The sequence below is a fragment of the Ips typographus genome, linkage group LG3, assembly GCF_016097725.1.
Source record: "Ips typographus isolate SLU linkage group LG3, UJ_Ityp_2.0, whole genome shotgun sequence".
Classification (NCBI taxonomy): Eukaryota; Metazoa; Arthropoda; class Insecta; order Coleoptera; family Curculionidae; genus Ips; species Ips typographus.
Window position 1 is genome coordinate 5422431 of NC_138424.1, and position 15212 is coordinate 5437642.

The 15212-nt window shown below is 35.4% G+C and overlaps 2 protein-coding genes across 4 annotated transcripts; one reads left to right on the plus strand and one right to left on the minus strand.

Annotated features, from left to right (window-relative positions):
- Positions 1-654: 654 nt before the first annotated feature.
- Sec5 (exocyst complex component secretory 5) lies at positions 655-6317 on the minus strand. Its single transcript, XM_081975260.1, has 6 exons — positions 6188-6317; positions 5890-6126; positions 4268-4374; positions 3978-4209; positions 3648-3924; positions 655-2594 (listed from the first exon to the last, which is right to left on the minus strand). Exons 2-6 carry the CDS (start codon positions 6089-6091, stop codon positions 752-754), a joined length of 2661 nt encoding a protein of 886 aa, XP_081831386.1. The 5' UTR covers positions 6092-6126; positions 6188-6317; the 3' UTR covers positions 655-751.
- A 137-nt stretch (positions 6318-6454) lies between these two features.
- Positions 6455-15069, plus strand: LOC145726249 (uncharacterized). 3 transcript variants are annotated; one of them, XM_081975263.1, is made up of 12 exons: positions 6455-6587; positions 8039-8236; positions 8292-8520; positions 8573-8692; positions 8751-9042; positions 10056-10226; positions 10292-10456; positions 13739-13814; positions 13867-14034; positions 14085-14426; positions 14552-14746; positions 14803-15069. In XM_081975263.1, exons 2-12 carry the CDS (start codon positions 8060-8062, stop codon positions 14884-14886), a joined length of 2019 nt encoding a protein of 672 aa, XP_081831389.1. In that variant the 5' UTR covers positions 6455-6587; positions 8039-8059; the 3' UTR covers positions 14887-15069. The 3 variants fall into 3 exon arrangements, with proteins under 3 accessions (XP_081831389.1, XP_081831387.1, XP_081831388.1); XM_081975261.1 differs by having other exon boundaries at positions 14552-15069; XM_081975262.1 differs by lacking the exon at positions 6455-6587 and having other exon boundaries at positions 7991-8236; positions 14552-15069.
- Positions 15070-15212: the final 143 nt, after the last annotated feature.

Sequence of the window (15212 nt, forward strand, 5' to 3'; positions counted from 1 at the left end):
AATCCTGCTTCTAAATATATCATTGAAACTACAAATGTCTTTAATACAAAAAATTACAAACTACTTACAACTAATACTCTTCGTCAAAGAGTCCAAATTGTCCAAAATAAACCGTCAGTTGACCAATCTTCTTCTTTTCCGTTGAGGTGGATTGTTGAACTGCAAAGGCTGTACCTCGGTAACAGCCGGGTGGCCTCCTCGGTTATCGATTTAACCACTTCTGGAATAGGTCCTCTATCACAATCTGCTCCATGTCATAACGTGGACTAGACGGTACAATTACTGGTAGCACTCGGTATTACACTCAGTAACTTCCGTTCCGGAAGGAAACAGCTTTCTAAGATCCCCTGATCTTCAATAGTCTGATTTTTGCTCGAATTTTTTAGAAAACTCACTTTCCAGCTCTCATTAAAAGTCTCTCTAGACAATCAACAACCAAAAACAAAAAAACCTTTTTTCCCACCTTCTACCTCCACGTACCACCTTTTTCACCTCCTTTGAAGTTCATCAAGTAATACTGTTAATTTTCTTAATAACTACATACAATCCTACTAAAACTAACTATAATGGTAAACACTTGACATCCCTACAAAAATGTACCTTTTCTATAAATTAAATAAATAAATTTTCTTTATTTTCTTGAAAAAAAAATCCTTAGTTTCAAGACAGTATATTAAAAGTGTATATTAAGTATTAATAAATAATATAAATAAATCTTGACATATTTTACGTACACTTACTTTATGTACACTTACTGCTTGTTGCGTAAACATAACACTTGTATTTTCATCCTCGCCTTGCACTGTCTCAATATATCTTCAATTATAATTTCATCGGTCCTATCAACTTGAGGCACCACATCGACAGCTTCAGCAAAATACTGTTTTGCCTTCTCCGTAGTGTAATCCTGCAGGAACTCCTGTAAAGCCAAAATATCGGCTCTGGCTTGGACTGCACCCTCTCTGGAAAACCTTTGGACGCACGACATCAATCTGTACAACTCCTCAGAAACGGTCTCCACCACCTGCGGCAATACAGCCCTCAGTAAAGTGGGAGAAATGTGAATAATCTCCGAGTGAACGTTTATAAGATTGTTGATGCATTCCTTAGCGTAGGGCCGGATGTCTGTTGGAGGTATGGTGAGGTGCCAATCGAATCTTCCTAAGTACATTGAAGGTTCGATGGTTCCCACTAGAGGATCGCTTTTTTGCTCCAGGTATTTATCCAAAATTGACTTTTCTAAGTGTTCTAGTTTAGTGTGGGCGCTTTCCAGAGTGATAGTCAAAGAAGGAAAGTTGTGCTCTTTGAATTGGTCTCCTATAATTTTTAGGGCGGTCGTTTTAGTAAAAAGACAGTTAGATAATGTGATAAGAAGCCTGTGTTCCCATATTGGAATGTTGCTTTGACTACTAGTTTTATGGGAACTAACTGGAGTTCCTATCAGTTGAGATACTACATGACCTTCATCATCATCATAGTCTTCACTTAGTGATAAGTTGTTCAGGACATTATGGAAGGCTGTAAGCAAGTTATTCACTTGCTTCTCCGTTTCTTTTTGAGCTTGTTGGCTATCGAGCAGGCTGATTTCACGTATTTCAGTTACCAAGGCGCTGTCCTTCACTACATTTACCACGTCTTCAATTAAAGTCAAAAATTTCAGCGGTAATTCCGTTACTCCCGTGTATTTTCCGCTGTAATTAATTTTCCAGTTTTCGTTCAACTGCTTAGTCTGTTCTGTAGCTTGCTGAAGGATTACACTCATGCAGTGTATACGTAAATCCAACAGGAGTAAATTGACAATATCTAGAGCATCACTAGGTAAATCCAGTTTAATTAAACTGGAATAAGTAGTTCGCACCGACTGTAATAATTCTGGTAAGTACAGTGCGAGTTCTTCGCGATCAGGAGTAACAAAAGATCCAAACTGGGATCGTTCACTCTTCTCCAAAGTATTGGGGATCAAACTAGCTCGGACGTATTTACAAAAAGTTTCCATAACATTCATTACCATGTGTTTGTATTCCACTTGTCGGCCAGCTTCTACTTTAACCTGTAACTCACCCGAAAAGTAAGCTTGTCCAATTTTCCACAAATCTGGAAAAGTTTCGGTGATACTCAAACAAATTTCGTCAGTAAAATTAACACACGCAGGTATAACAGCCACTTCAGTGTTTGGAGTTTTGCTGTACTTCGAATACTTGGATCCACTCGATCCTTTAGGTGTTTTCAAACCATCGGTTCTATCTAGCGACTTGTGGTAATCGTAAATCAAACTAAACTTCTTGTTGATGTATTCCGAGCGGGCTTTAATAGCGTCCCATGCAGAATCCACGGGGGCGTCCAAGTTCACCAGGTATCGAATCAGCCTCTTCTGTTGTTCCACCGTAATCGGCATCGTTTGCAAGTCCTGGTGAAGCTTTTTCTGGAGATCAACAATCCGCTTCTCCACTTCGTTTAGTGCAGTTTTGAATATTGGAATATCAGTTTTGTGGAACAAGTTTTTAACTCTGATATAGTCGTTTATCACTATATCGTAATCGCCTTTTTTGATGTTCCTATCTATTACACAAGGGAGGCAGAAGAGAAAGCGAAATCTGGAAAAAGAGCAAGTGTTTATAGTTTTGTTTGTGCAGGGTGTTTTGGGGTAAGTGGATTATCTCAGTTGGTTTGAAAATTACATAAAAACATTCTACATTATACAGTATGTCCAACATTCGATTCCCTATACAGGGATCTTGCTTCCCGTAAGAGCTACTGAATTTAATAGGCAATCCAACACCGTTTTAAAAATATTTAATTTTTGCTGACTTGAGCATTTCTTGGTTTAATTTTTGACGTTTCGAAATAAAACTGTCTCCAATTGAAGGTTAGAAGTTTAACACTCAACTTAAAAAGGTTTGTTGTTCAACTCATTAATTTCACAGAAAACAAATACTGTGAAAGTAGTTACCAAAAAGTAGAAATGAATTAATCAGAGATCTTCAATATAACTAATAATTTCAGTATGACCCATGCTGATTTAGAGGATGCAGATCATGAAGAAAATTTGTTAGAAAATTACAGACTGCCGAAAAGTAGATATAAGATGTATAAAATCCTTTGCTAGTAATCAGCCACCACAAATTTCTACGTCGATATAAGTTTTCAAAAGATTGGGTTTAAAATCTTCTTTTACTGCTTATTGGAAGTGCTTTGGTAAAAACAGATTTACCGATTTCACCAATATTTCCAGTGCTATGGTTTCTATATTTTCTAGCAACAGGAAACTTTCAAATACACAGTTTTTCTTTGTCGTACCTACAATTCCAGCGTCTGTCCACTAAATTAGCCAAAAAAACTTCTCTTTTTGGATATAAGGTACTTATTTTAGCAAAAATAAGTAGTAAAATTGGTTTATGATGCTGTACGTAAAGATTTTTCCCCGGATCCCCAATTTTTATATCCAAAAATAAGTATAATTAGCAGGACAATTCATTTGTAAAAAATCCGAGGAAAAATTATTTAGAAGAATATACAGGAAAATTTTCAATTCAATAGACAGAGTGGTTCAATATTCAACTGTAGTATTAATTCAATAGAAACTGTTAGTGATTATTAATTTTGCAGAACTGTTTTTCATATAAAATTAAACAAAGTGTGTGTCTTACCTTGTTAAAACATTTAAAGCATTCCTAGTTTTTTCGGCTCGGTCTTTGCGACTGAGCACATCATCAAACAATTTCCTAGCCTCATGTTCACTCTCCTTAATAGCCTTTTCCAGTTTTAATGTGGGTTCGTTTCCGAATTTCGGTAAATCAGTCTCATACCGATCTTTGAGAGTAACCAGAGTGTCAATTTGATCCATAACCGCCCCTATGTTTGACTTGAGGAATGACAGCTGACCTTCCTTTTGTCCTTGAACTTTTCTTCTTAAATGCACCAAACCTAATGTGATTCGGTGATATCACTTGCTTACACATGATGCGATTCAAACAAACCTGCTTGCAGGTCATTAAAAGTGGTGGCCTGATGGTTTTCAAGCAAGAACCAACCAGGTGAAAAACTATCACTGGATATATCCCCATTTTTGCTGGGATAAAACTGCAACAGGTCATCTTCAGAAACTTTCTTTTCAGTATCTTCAACTGATAGACCTAAAGGATCTTCTTGCTGATAACCACTAGGTGATAACGAGTGTCTACCCCAAGAGAATGATTCTGTTTCTTCCACCTTAAAGTGGTAATTCCCATATTACTGAGTTGAGTAAAGTTAGAAAAAAATAACGTACCCAAACAGCACTTTCTTTTAAAGGACCAATTGTGGCAATGTGATAGCCTTTAAATGTCACATTGCAGGTTCCCATCCCTCCTGATCTTGTAGTCACAATTACATCCCCTACAATTCATTTAATTTTTGTATCTTAAAATTATTTTGACCTCTGACAGCAATAATTATATTTATCAGGCCGATTGCACAATATTTCATTTACAGAATGGATTTTTCGGTTTAATAATCATCTAGGATATGACTATCTCAGTTTTTTGAGTTTTGTTCCTTATGTTTCTACAAAGCTCCATAACCAGAAATGTCTCACACAACCGGAAATATACTTGCCGATAATAAATTTTGTTTTATTCAACGTTAGGTTGAAAAACAGAAAAAACTGAGCTAGTCATCCATAGATAATTTTCTCCAGGAAGAATTCACGGAAAACGGTAATTATTGAAAATGTCCTACAAATTTTCTCAGAATTTTGAATATCTCTTCTTCATTCAATTCTCAGTAGTCTACCGAAAATATTCTCTTAGGCTTATTTTTATTTGTCAGTTGTGAATAAATGCTTGCCTTTTACCACAATCAAAACATAAAATCTGAAGCATTGTCTTTAAATTTACTTAGCACAAACAAATTCAAAACACCATATTATTTTGAGGAATGCATTTTCATTAAACAAACTATTAAGGGCCTGTACTTTCATCTCTGGATAAATTTATGCTTAAGCTAATTTTTATAGAAATGACAGAAGGTCTGTTCGCAGAGAGTGAAAGTACTAGCCCTTAAACGAAAGAAACTTGTCTAACTATTTATACTTGTTAATCAGTACATCTAATCTTACAGCACAGCAAAAATAGGTGATATAAATAATATTATATATTATATATATACATTGTACTTATAGTTATATGGAGCAAAATTTGACAGTTGGGATGTTAAGTGGCGTATCAAGTAAGAGACGTCTTTTTGGCATTTTATACATTCAGGTTACTAGTGCATGAGTTTTGACAGTTATGACAGCTGTCACATTATGCAAGTAAAGTATTAAAATGTTCCTTAACTTCTCAACTGTAAAATTTTGCTCCATGGAGCTGTAAATACTACTTATAGTGTGGTTTCTCCAAGAAACACATCTACCTACTTGGCATTTTATAATTTCCAATCAGTCCAAATTACCTCGCAAATTAGATTGCCTGAATTGTTACTTTTAATGAGCCTTCTCTTCATCATTCTCTTGAATTCTTTTAAAATTCCTTAAATTTTCTTAGCATTTTCACCAAAAATAAATTTCTGAGACTTTTCCATCTCTAGTCATTCCTTAGTGATATATGTTTTCTCAAAGCCAATTCAAACCATTAGAAGGTTTAGGTACCAGAGTTTACCTTACTAGTGTATAAAATAAAAACACCTCTGCATTTCGGAAAATTAACATAGCAATCAATCAACCCAAACTTTGGCTCCTGCCTTGATACAGTTAGTTGACCATAAAAAAATAATTCTCATTATCTTAATTATTTCCTCAGTAACCTCTATACCACTCTATACTTTATTCAAAAAATAATTATGTAAAACATCTATATGGTGTCTTTTAAATTTAATGTGTGACCAATTACTATAGACAAAACTAATACCAACCTTTGCCTTTGATTGGACCTGAGATAGCTACAATTTTAGTGGGTGACTTCCACTCTGCAGTCAAGAGACAGTCAATACCACAAATTTTAAGCCCGATAAGGTCTTGGGGTGAGTTTCCCAAATGTTCACCCCGTATTTTGATTCTTGTGCCTGGAGGTCCTTCATTTGGAGACAACCCAGTTACTACAGGTGGAGGCCCCATCTTCCCACTCTTTCAAAAATGGTTATACTTTAAAACTAGAATTGTTGAAAAAAAAAATGAATAAATACTAAGCTACTTGAAAACATAGTTATTTACCTTTTACAGCCTTTTAATATTTTTCCAATTTATAATATTTTTTGTTGTAAAAAATAAATAAAAACAAAACGCTGTCACTGTCATTTTTGGATATTGCTGTCATTTTTGCACTTAGTCTCAATCATTTAACTACCTTTCTAAGTTATGTTGACGACAGTCACGTGGCAATGAATGCAGCTTTCAAGGCATCAACCATGTGATCCGCTATCGAAAGTCAACATTTTTGACTTGCGATCGGTACTTATGTTTCAAATGAGTATAAGCATTGTTAAACACCTGACACGTCAGTTTGAATTTGAATTTTCAAAATGTAAACAATAAACCAGTAATATTTTCAGTTACAAAAGTGGTTATTTTTATCAGTGTACAATCAATTATTCACATTTTACTTAAAGCAGGGGTAAGTAAACTATATAATACAAAAATTCAGTGTTCAAATACATTAAGTTTATATTTGGCCAACAGAAAACCTATAAAAACAGCCAGTAGGGAGGGTTGATTATGTTATTAAATCTCAAGTCATATACCTAATTATGGGCACCGTAGAGCCGTGTTTAATGTTTCAAGAGCATTTTTAGGACATTTAAGTTGCTAGTTTTTAAGCAGATTTTACTCCAAACTAGAGTTTTAGTGGAAAACCTTTTATACACACTTGGAAGGGACAGGTTGAACTTTGAACTCCCAGAATTACAAACAAGTATTTTTTACATTAAAATAGTAATAGTATAATGCCCATTCATACCCAATATATTGAAATTTGTGCACCCTGTAACTTGGGTATTTTTGGGGTTCAGGGAGGTTGAGCCACTCAAATTAACCAGCCTGTCAAGCAAAAAATTCTATCTTAACAATTGCGTACAGGGTGACCAAAAACAGCCAATCACTATACTTTTCATGTATACCCTTTATACTGGAAGCAAAAACAGTCCTACAAACTTATGGTGCAGAGTTAAGGAGTTGATTAGGAACATTTTTGGTCTCTTGCAAACTTTTCGTAATTTGAACATCCTGTTACTCAGTTATTTTTGGGGGTTCAACTACTTAAAAGAACCGTTTTGAGCTCCTCTTTCCAGTGGTATAGAGTAAAAAATTCTATCTGAAAAATTGCTTACAGGGTGACAAAAATAGCAAAGCAGCATACTTTTCTTGCACACGCTGCATACTGGAAGCAAAAACGGTCCTACAAACTTACGGTTTTGGGTTAAGGAGCTGATTAGGAACATTTTTGATCTCTCGTTTTTTTTTTATCTTTTACTGTTTTTGAGTTATTTAGGAAAAACTGGTTTGGTGCAACAAATATTTGAATCAGTTAAAATTGTGGTCTGAAATTTGGACACAAGTTAAAGAACCGTCAGGGACAAATTCGCCTGTAAAACCCACTTGGGGAAAGAAAATTATTGTTTTAAGTTCATTTTTGAAATCCTCATCAAATTTTCTATCAAATAACCTTAAAAAATCATTACAAAATATGGTTCAGTCAGGGAGAAAAACGGTGTCAAAGTATGAACTGCCAGAAACACAGTCTTTGTAATTTACTAGTTATTTACCTAGAGGTCATATAAGACCTACTACAATCTACGCCCTTGTGTGAATGTTTTTCGAAATTGAACCTATTTTGCAATTTATTAGGCTTTTCTTAATGTTTCCCAGAAGCTCTAGGATTAACCGTTTAGTCACAAAAGCCAGCCATTCTTATTTGGACACCCTGTACAACTATCGTAAATGTTCAGGTCCAGTAGTATAGTTTAAATGTTTATTTTATCCTTTTTTATACCTTAACCAGTCCCTTTATCTATGCCTTCTTTACTAAATAGCGTATATTTTGAGAGTTTTAATCGATGATGTGTTCAGTACTGGACCTTTAGTTCCGCTATGCCAAGGAGAAAAAAATCTCATCGTAAACCAAACAATCCTTGGAGTTCAGGAAAAAAGGGGAGTGTTCACGTTGGGTGCAACACTGATCAAATTATGGCGGGCATTAATGTAACTCCCGTATGTACTAAAGACTCATTTCAAATGGAAACTCCTGTGCGAATTCCATTCCGATCGGTAACACTGTACAATTTTGGTTAACATCCATGCATCCAAGTTTTTTTTTTTTCAGAAATCGATGGACAAACTTTCTGACGAGTATAATCCTAACAACTGTTCTTTATACAAAACGCCAATAAATAAAAGACGAAGTTTTCATAGACAGAATGGAGATTTAAGTGGAACGTTGAACGTGACTAACTTAAATTTGTTGTTTGATAACTTGGAGACTCCTCGAAGTGCTGCTAATGTATTACTTAAGAGTCGTGACTATTTGAAACGAAGCTCAAGTACCCCATCAGGTAAATTCGAGTTGTTTTCCTCGGCTGTATTAACTTAAAAAATGGTAAACAGGACAGGTTAGTGCAAAAACACAGACAGTCCACAAATCTACCCAAACTTACTATGACAATGATGAAACTTTGAAAGAATTAATTGTAGAAACTCCAAAAATCTCTAACAGGACCAAATCAAGTAATTACCTACGTTATCTAAATTATTATAAACTGTTAACTAATGTCAAGCCTTTTAGCCCAAAATTTGGACCGGAAAAATAGCAGCACAGAAAAACATCTAAATCACATTAAGTTAAACCCTTATCTCAAAGACATGGATGTGATTCAGTTAGCTTTGGAGACAAAGTCACTTGGATTGAAACAAAATATGGAAGAACCGTCGCTTTTCTCATGCTACCAACCGAATATACATTGGAGTTCTACGCCTATTGATCCCCCAGCTACTAAACTGGAAAGTGTTAAGATAGATAATTTGCAGCTGCAATCGGGTGGTGTTTTAAATAATGGTACTCCAGACCGAGCATTATTGTAAGTAACGTAGAATTAAGTGTTTTGGTTAATTCAACTAAACTGCTCAACAAAAAGATCTCACCACTCACTTTTTTTGAATATAAAGGGTGTTACAAATTCGATGCATTAGCATTGCTATCTCAGAAAGTATAGTTGATAGAGCTTTAGTTAAATGGAAGCAAAGATGAGCGCATTTTATTGATAAATAATTTGGTAAAAAAAAATTCAAAACATTTTAATTACATCCTGAGATATCAGACAAAAACCCCGAAAAAGTCAAATTTCTTTTCTATTGTTTTACCACTTTATTATTGATTTTTCTTTTTCTGGAGGCACTTTTTAAGTGCCTTTAGTTTTAGTTTTCAGCATCAACTTCAAATATTCAAATAGGGACCTAAACTTTTTATTTTGTTTTTTAGTAGGTACAGATCTTCCAAAACTAATGATGTGTCACACTTGTCAAAAAAATATACCTAGTTGTGTTACTTGGTACTTTAAGCAATTGAAATGTCATAATGAGTAGATAATTTAATAATTAGGTTCATTGCTCCTTTGAAAAAAAGAGATAGTTTCTTATGGTATTTTTCATTCATGAATCGTCATTTCAAGTATGTTTTTGGTTAATTATCTATTTTTCAAATACTCGCATGTTTGAATTCGCATATTATAGTAAGCCATTCCTTTGTTTTTAAATTCTCCATCCTGGAAGATCGCGGAATACCTTAGCGACATCTGTATACTTAAAATATAATATATGAATTATTTTGCCATCTATCGGCTAAAAACTGAAACATCCCCCAATACCTGGGACAGTAATCCATATCCGAACTACATGTTTTGTTCCAAAAATGATCTCATAGGAAAATATGAATCGTGTTTTTATAAATGCTATTATATTAGGCGTAGTAAGTAAAATAGGAGAGAATTTTTCCCATAAGCAATATCTTACTATATTTGGTTATACAATGTCCAGATGAACTAAAAAAAAAATCGGTGCGATCTTTCTGTTGAGCAGTTTATTTTGTTTTCAGTCGAGACACAATTAAGGAACAAATATTTAACGAAAGTGTTGATCGAATATCGATAGGAGTGAAAAGTCGATTTGAGAACGTTAATTTGAATACACCACCCCAGACCGATAAAGTGCAAAATAAAGTTTTGACACATAGCAATAAACTATTACGGAACCGCAAACATGTGAGGTATGAAGTTACTGTTAAAGGTTGTTAACCGTTTGAAAATATGATTTTGTGTAATTTTCAAACAGAATAACACCCAAGTGCAACAGGTTGCTCAATCGTTCTCGAACATTTAATTGCGTGTCAAACAATGATCTGAACCGTAGATCGTTGTTGGATGATTCCGTTCTTGATCGTAGATCAGTGTCTGCTCGAATAGGAACGTATGAAACTATGTTAAGTCGACTTAAACGGTACGTACTACATACAGGGTGCTCAATACATTTGAGAAGCATTTTATTATTTACTTTTATCTACAACAGTGCAAAAGTCTACTTTTCCGCACTGATATGCGTGCAGTAGGTGCAATGCGGTAATATTATTTTTGACAGTTGTTGATATGTTGCTTGTATTGGTGTACTTACTGATTTTAAAGGTAAAACAGATACATGTCTGAAATATACAGTGCGTTTTTTTTAACGCGCAACATAGGATTTTACGTGTTAAATTTTTAAGCCCATGTTAGACCATGTTATTTTGGAACTACAGATGTAAAACTTGACAAGTGTGTCTTTAGTACCCTGAAGCTTAAGTACAACCACCAATTCGGTCTAAAAAGTGTTTACAAACTAGCAAAAAGTCATCTTCTTTCGAAAATATTTATACTCCCTGTATGTATGGTAGGTGTTGTTTTTGATACTGACAGGGCAGATAGCAGGTAAACATACATACAGGGAATATGGAAAGATAAAATATGTTTCAAAAAAGATGACTTTTTGCTAATTTGTAAACACTTTTTAGACCGAATTGGTGGTCTTACTTAAGCTTCATGGTACTGAAGACACATCTTCCAAGTTTTATACCTGTAGTTCCAAAATAACATGGTCCAACATAAGCTTAAAAATTTAACACGTAAAATCCTATGTTGCGCGTTAAAAAAAACGCACTGTATTTGAATCACTGACATCTGAATTTCAAGTGTATTCTGGTTACCGCTGTAGATAAAGAATTGTTTATAATACGTGTGGTATTTGGTTATTACCGCCCTCAATTGATTGCAAACCTCGCCTCATCGGCTCGGTTTTTCTTAAATTTCGCCAAAACTGTCCACCGGCCGAAAATGTTCTTTATGGACGTTTATAGGGCACATAATAATGTGTCATTCGAAGGTAGTGAGGATTCCTTACACCTCGTCGGGACAGAGCAAATTGCACAAAAGTAGACATTTGAATTTAAAAATAAACTAGTTTCTGTCCATTTTCTCCAAAACTGTCCACTGGCAGGAAATGTTCTTTATGTTTATAGGGCACATAATGACGTATTATTCGAAGGTAGTGAGGACCTCTTACACCTCATCGGGACAGAGCAAACTGTACAAAAGTAGATATTTTTATTTAAAAAAAACTAGTTTCTACTCATTTTTTTCAAAACTGTCCACCGACAGGAAATGTCCTTTAGGTACGTTTATAGGGCACATAATGACGTGTCATTTGAGGGTACTGAAAACCACATATCTCGTAGGGGCGAAGCAAACTGCACTGGAAAATTTTTATTTTGAAAATGTTGTTTTTGTCCATTTTCTCCAAAACTGCCCATCGGTGGGAAATATCCTTTAGGTACCTTTATAGAGCACATAATGAAGTATTCTTCGATGGTAGTAAGCACCCCTTACATTTCGTAGGGACAAAACAAACTGCACAATTGTAAAAAAAAAATATTTTAAAACACAAGGAAAAAGATAGTTTTTGTCTGTTTTCTACAAAACTGTCCACCGGTCGGAAGTCTTTTAGGTACCTTTATAGGGCACATGATGGCGTATCATTAGAGGTTAGTGAGAATCCCTTACACCTCGTAGGGGCGGAGCAAACTGCACAAATGTGAAAATGTTTAATTTTGAAAAACTAGTTTTTGTCCATTTTCTCCAAAACTGTCCATCGGTCGGAAATGTCCTTTAGATACGTTTATAGGGCACATAATGACATATCATTCAAGAGTAGTGAGAACTCCTTACACCCCGTAGGGACGGACCAAACTGCATAAAAGTGGAAATTTGTTATTTTGAAGAAGTAGTTTTTGTCCATTTTCTCCAAAACTGTCCATCGGTCGGAAATGTCCTTTAGGGACCTTTATAGAGAACATAATGAAGTATTCTTCGATAGTAGTAAGCACCCCTTACATTTCGTAGGGACAGAACAAACTGCACAATTGTAAAAAAAATAATTTTAAAAAACAAGGGGAAAGTTAGTTTTTGTCTGTTTTCTACAAAACTGTCCACCGGCCGGAAGTCTTTTAGGTACCTTTATAGGGCACATGATGGCGTATCATTAGAGGTTAGTGAGAATCCCTTACACCTCGTAGGGGCGGAGCAAACTGCACAAATGTGAAAATGTTTAATTTTAAAAAACTAGTTTTTGTCCATTTTCTCTAAAACTGTCCATCGGTCGGAAATACCCTTTAGGTACCTTTATAGAGCACATAATGAAGTATTCTTCGATAGTAGTAAGCACCCCTTACATTTCGTAGGGACAGAACAAACTGCACAATTGTAAAAAAAAAATTATTTTAAAACACAAGGAAAAAGATAGTTTTTGTCTGTTTTCTACAAAACTGTCCACCGGCCGGAAAAGTTTTTTAGGTACCTTTATAGGGGTAATGACGTATCATTCAAGGGTAGTGGGACTCCTTACGCCCCGTAGGGCCAGAGCAAACTGCACAAATGTGAAAATGTTGAATTTTGAAAAACTAGTTTTTGTCCATTTTCTTTAAAACTGTCCATCGGTCGGAAATGTCCTTTAGGTATCTTTATAGGGCATATAATGCCGTATCATTCGAGAGTAGTGGGAACTCCTTAAGCCCCGTAGGGACAGAGCAAACTGCACAAATGTGAAAATGTTTAATTTTGAAAAACTAGTTTTTGTCCATTTTCTCTAAAACTGTCCATCGGTCGGAAATGCCCTTTATGTATCTTTATAGGGCATATAATGACGTATCATTCGAGAGTAGTGGGAACTCCTTACGCCCCGTAGGGCCAGAGCAAACTGCACAAATGTGAAAATGTTTAACTTTGAAAAACTATAGTTTTTGTCCATTTTCTCTAAAACTGTCCATCGGTCGGAAATACCCTTTAGGTATATTTACAGGGCATATAATGACGTATCATTCGACGGTAGTGAGAATCCCTTACACCTCGTAGGGGCGGAGCAAACTGCACAAGAGTGAAAATGTTTAATTTAAAAAAAAGTTTGTTTTTTTTCTTTAAAATTGTCCACTGGCCGGAAATGTCCTTTAGGTACGTATATAAAGCACATAATGACAAAACTCCTTACATCCCCTAGGGGCGGAGCCAGTTGCAGAAAAGTGCAATTAATTTTCACTTAAGTCCATCATTTAAGCTTTACTCGTGTGGGGTAATAACCTATTTACCACACTTATTATATAATATACTATTATATTGACATATTAAAATATTATACTACAAATTTAGCTGTATACCTACTGGTAAACTCTGTACGGGTTGATAACTGGTAAACTTTTAGATACAGCAGAGAATCTGTAAAATGGAGTTGTAAGATTATGAATACCTGCGCCCACTTAGGTGTCCAAATAAAAAATGTAAGTTTAACCGTTTTCATGATTTAAGTTTGCATTGCATAATTGATTGTAGACTTTACCATGGTTTTGTCACGTTAACCGAAATCACAGTAGCTTATTAGAAAGCTCTCCAGAATCATGCCATTGCGAACAATACAAGTCTGAACTAGCAACTATCAACACAAAAATCGGAGATCTCCATAAAAAACTTGACGAGAGTGGTTTGGAAATGCAGCAGATTGTAGGTGAACCACTATAGAAAAACATTAACTGCAAATTATCAATTTCTAGCTCAAAAATACACTAACAGACGTCCGATCCGATTTGATGCTAATCAAAAACGAGTTGCGGAATTTGAAAACTGCACCACCTTTGACTATTGAAAAAACCCCGCCTAGAGTGCCACCACCGACCATTCCGCCTCCTCCTCCTCCTCCACTGCCGGTCCCCGCAGCACCAGCACCTCCACCTCCGCCTCCTCCTCCTCCAATGCCGGCCATTCATAAACCGCCACCTATGTTGGCATTGGGTAAGAAGTCTAAAAGCACTCTAGGTATTATCAGCGAGAAGAAGGACTGCCGTCCTGCTATTACTGTGGATGATCTTCGCAAGGTTAAGCTGAAAAAAGCCACGGTAAGTTTATGTTTATACTATTTGACTTGTTTGTTGTTCTGGTGTTTGAAATAATGCTTAAAAATTATTCTCCTGTCTTGAAACGCCATTATGGAAATACATCGTCTAACTAAAATAATTTTCAGGTCCGACAATCGTCAGTTAGCCGTGCCAGAGTCTCATCGCCGAAGCCTGTGGACCTTTTGGAACAAGTCAAATTGCGTCGCCGTGCCGTCACGCAGAACTTGAGCACATTATCGACACCGACTACATCGATATCATCCCAATCAGATTCTACTAGTCCGGCCAGCGCGCTTAAGCGTTTGCTGGAAAGCGACTCCGTAGGGCGGGTAAAACGTTTGCGAAACGTGGGACGTAGTTTTGATTCTGTCCGCAGGAAACCGCAAAAGAGTCCCGGCAGATTTTTGAACCGAGAAAGGAGCGGCAGCTGAACGAGCCAAACCACACAAGTTTTAAATAATTTTTAGTGATATACTTTTACTTATATGCGCTTTATCTGTTTATATACTTTTTTAATTGTTAAGGTATCGGTGTTTAACACCAACACTATTTATACATATTTAAATATATTTTATATAGTTTTTTTTCTTTGTATAATGCTTTTTACAGTTTAATAAATAGTGCTTGAAATGGATATAATAAATATGTGTATAGTATTAATACACTCTCTACATGTAAAACATTCTGAAACTTTGTATATTGTTGGTCAACAAAGTTGGTTTACATTTTAAAATATATTTTTAAAGTATTCGATGTAAAAAAGCATTTTGTTTGGATCGATTATCA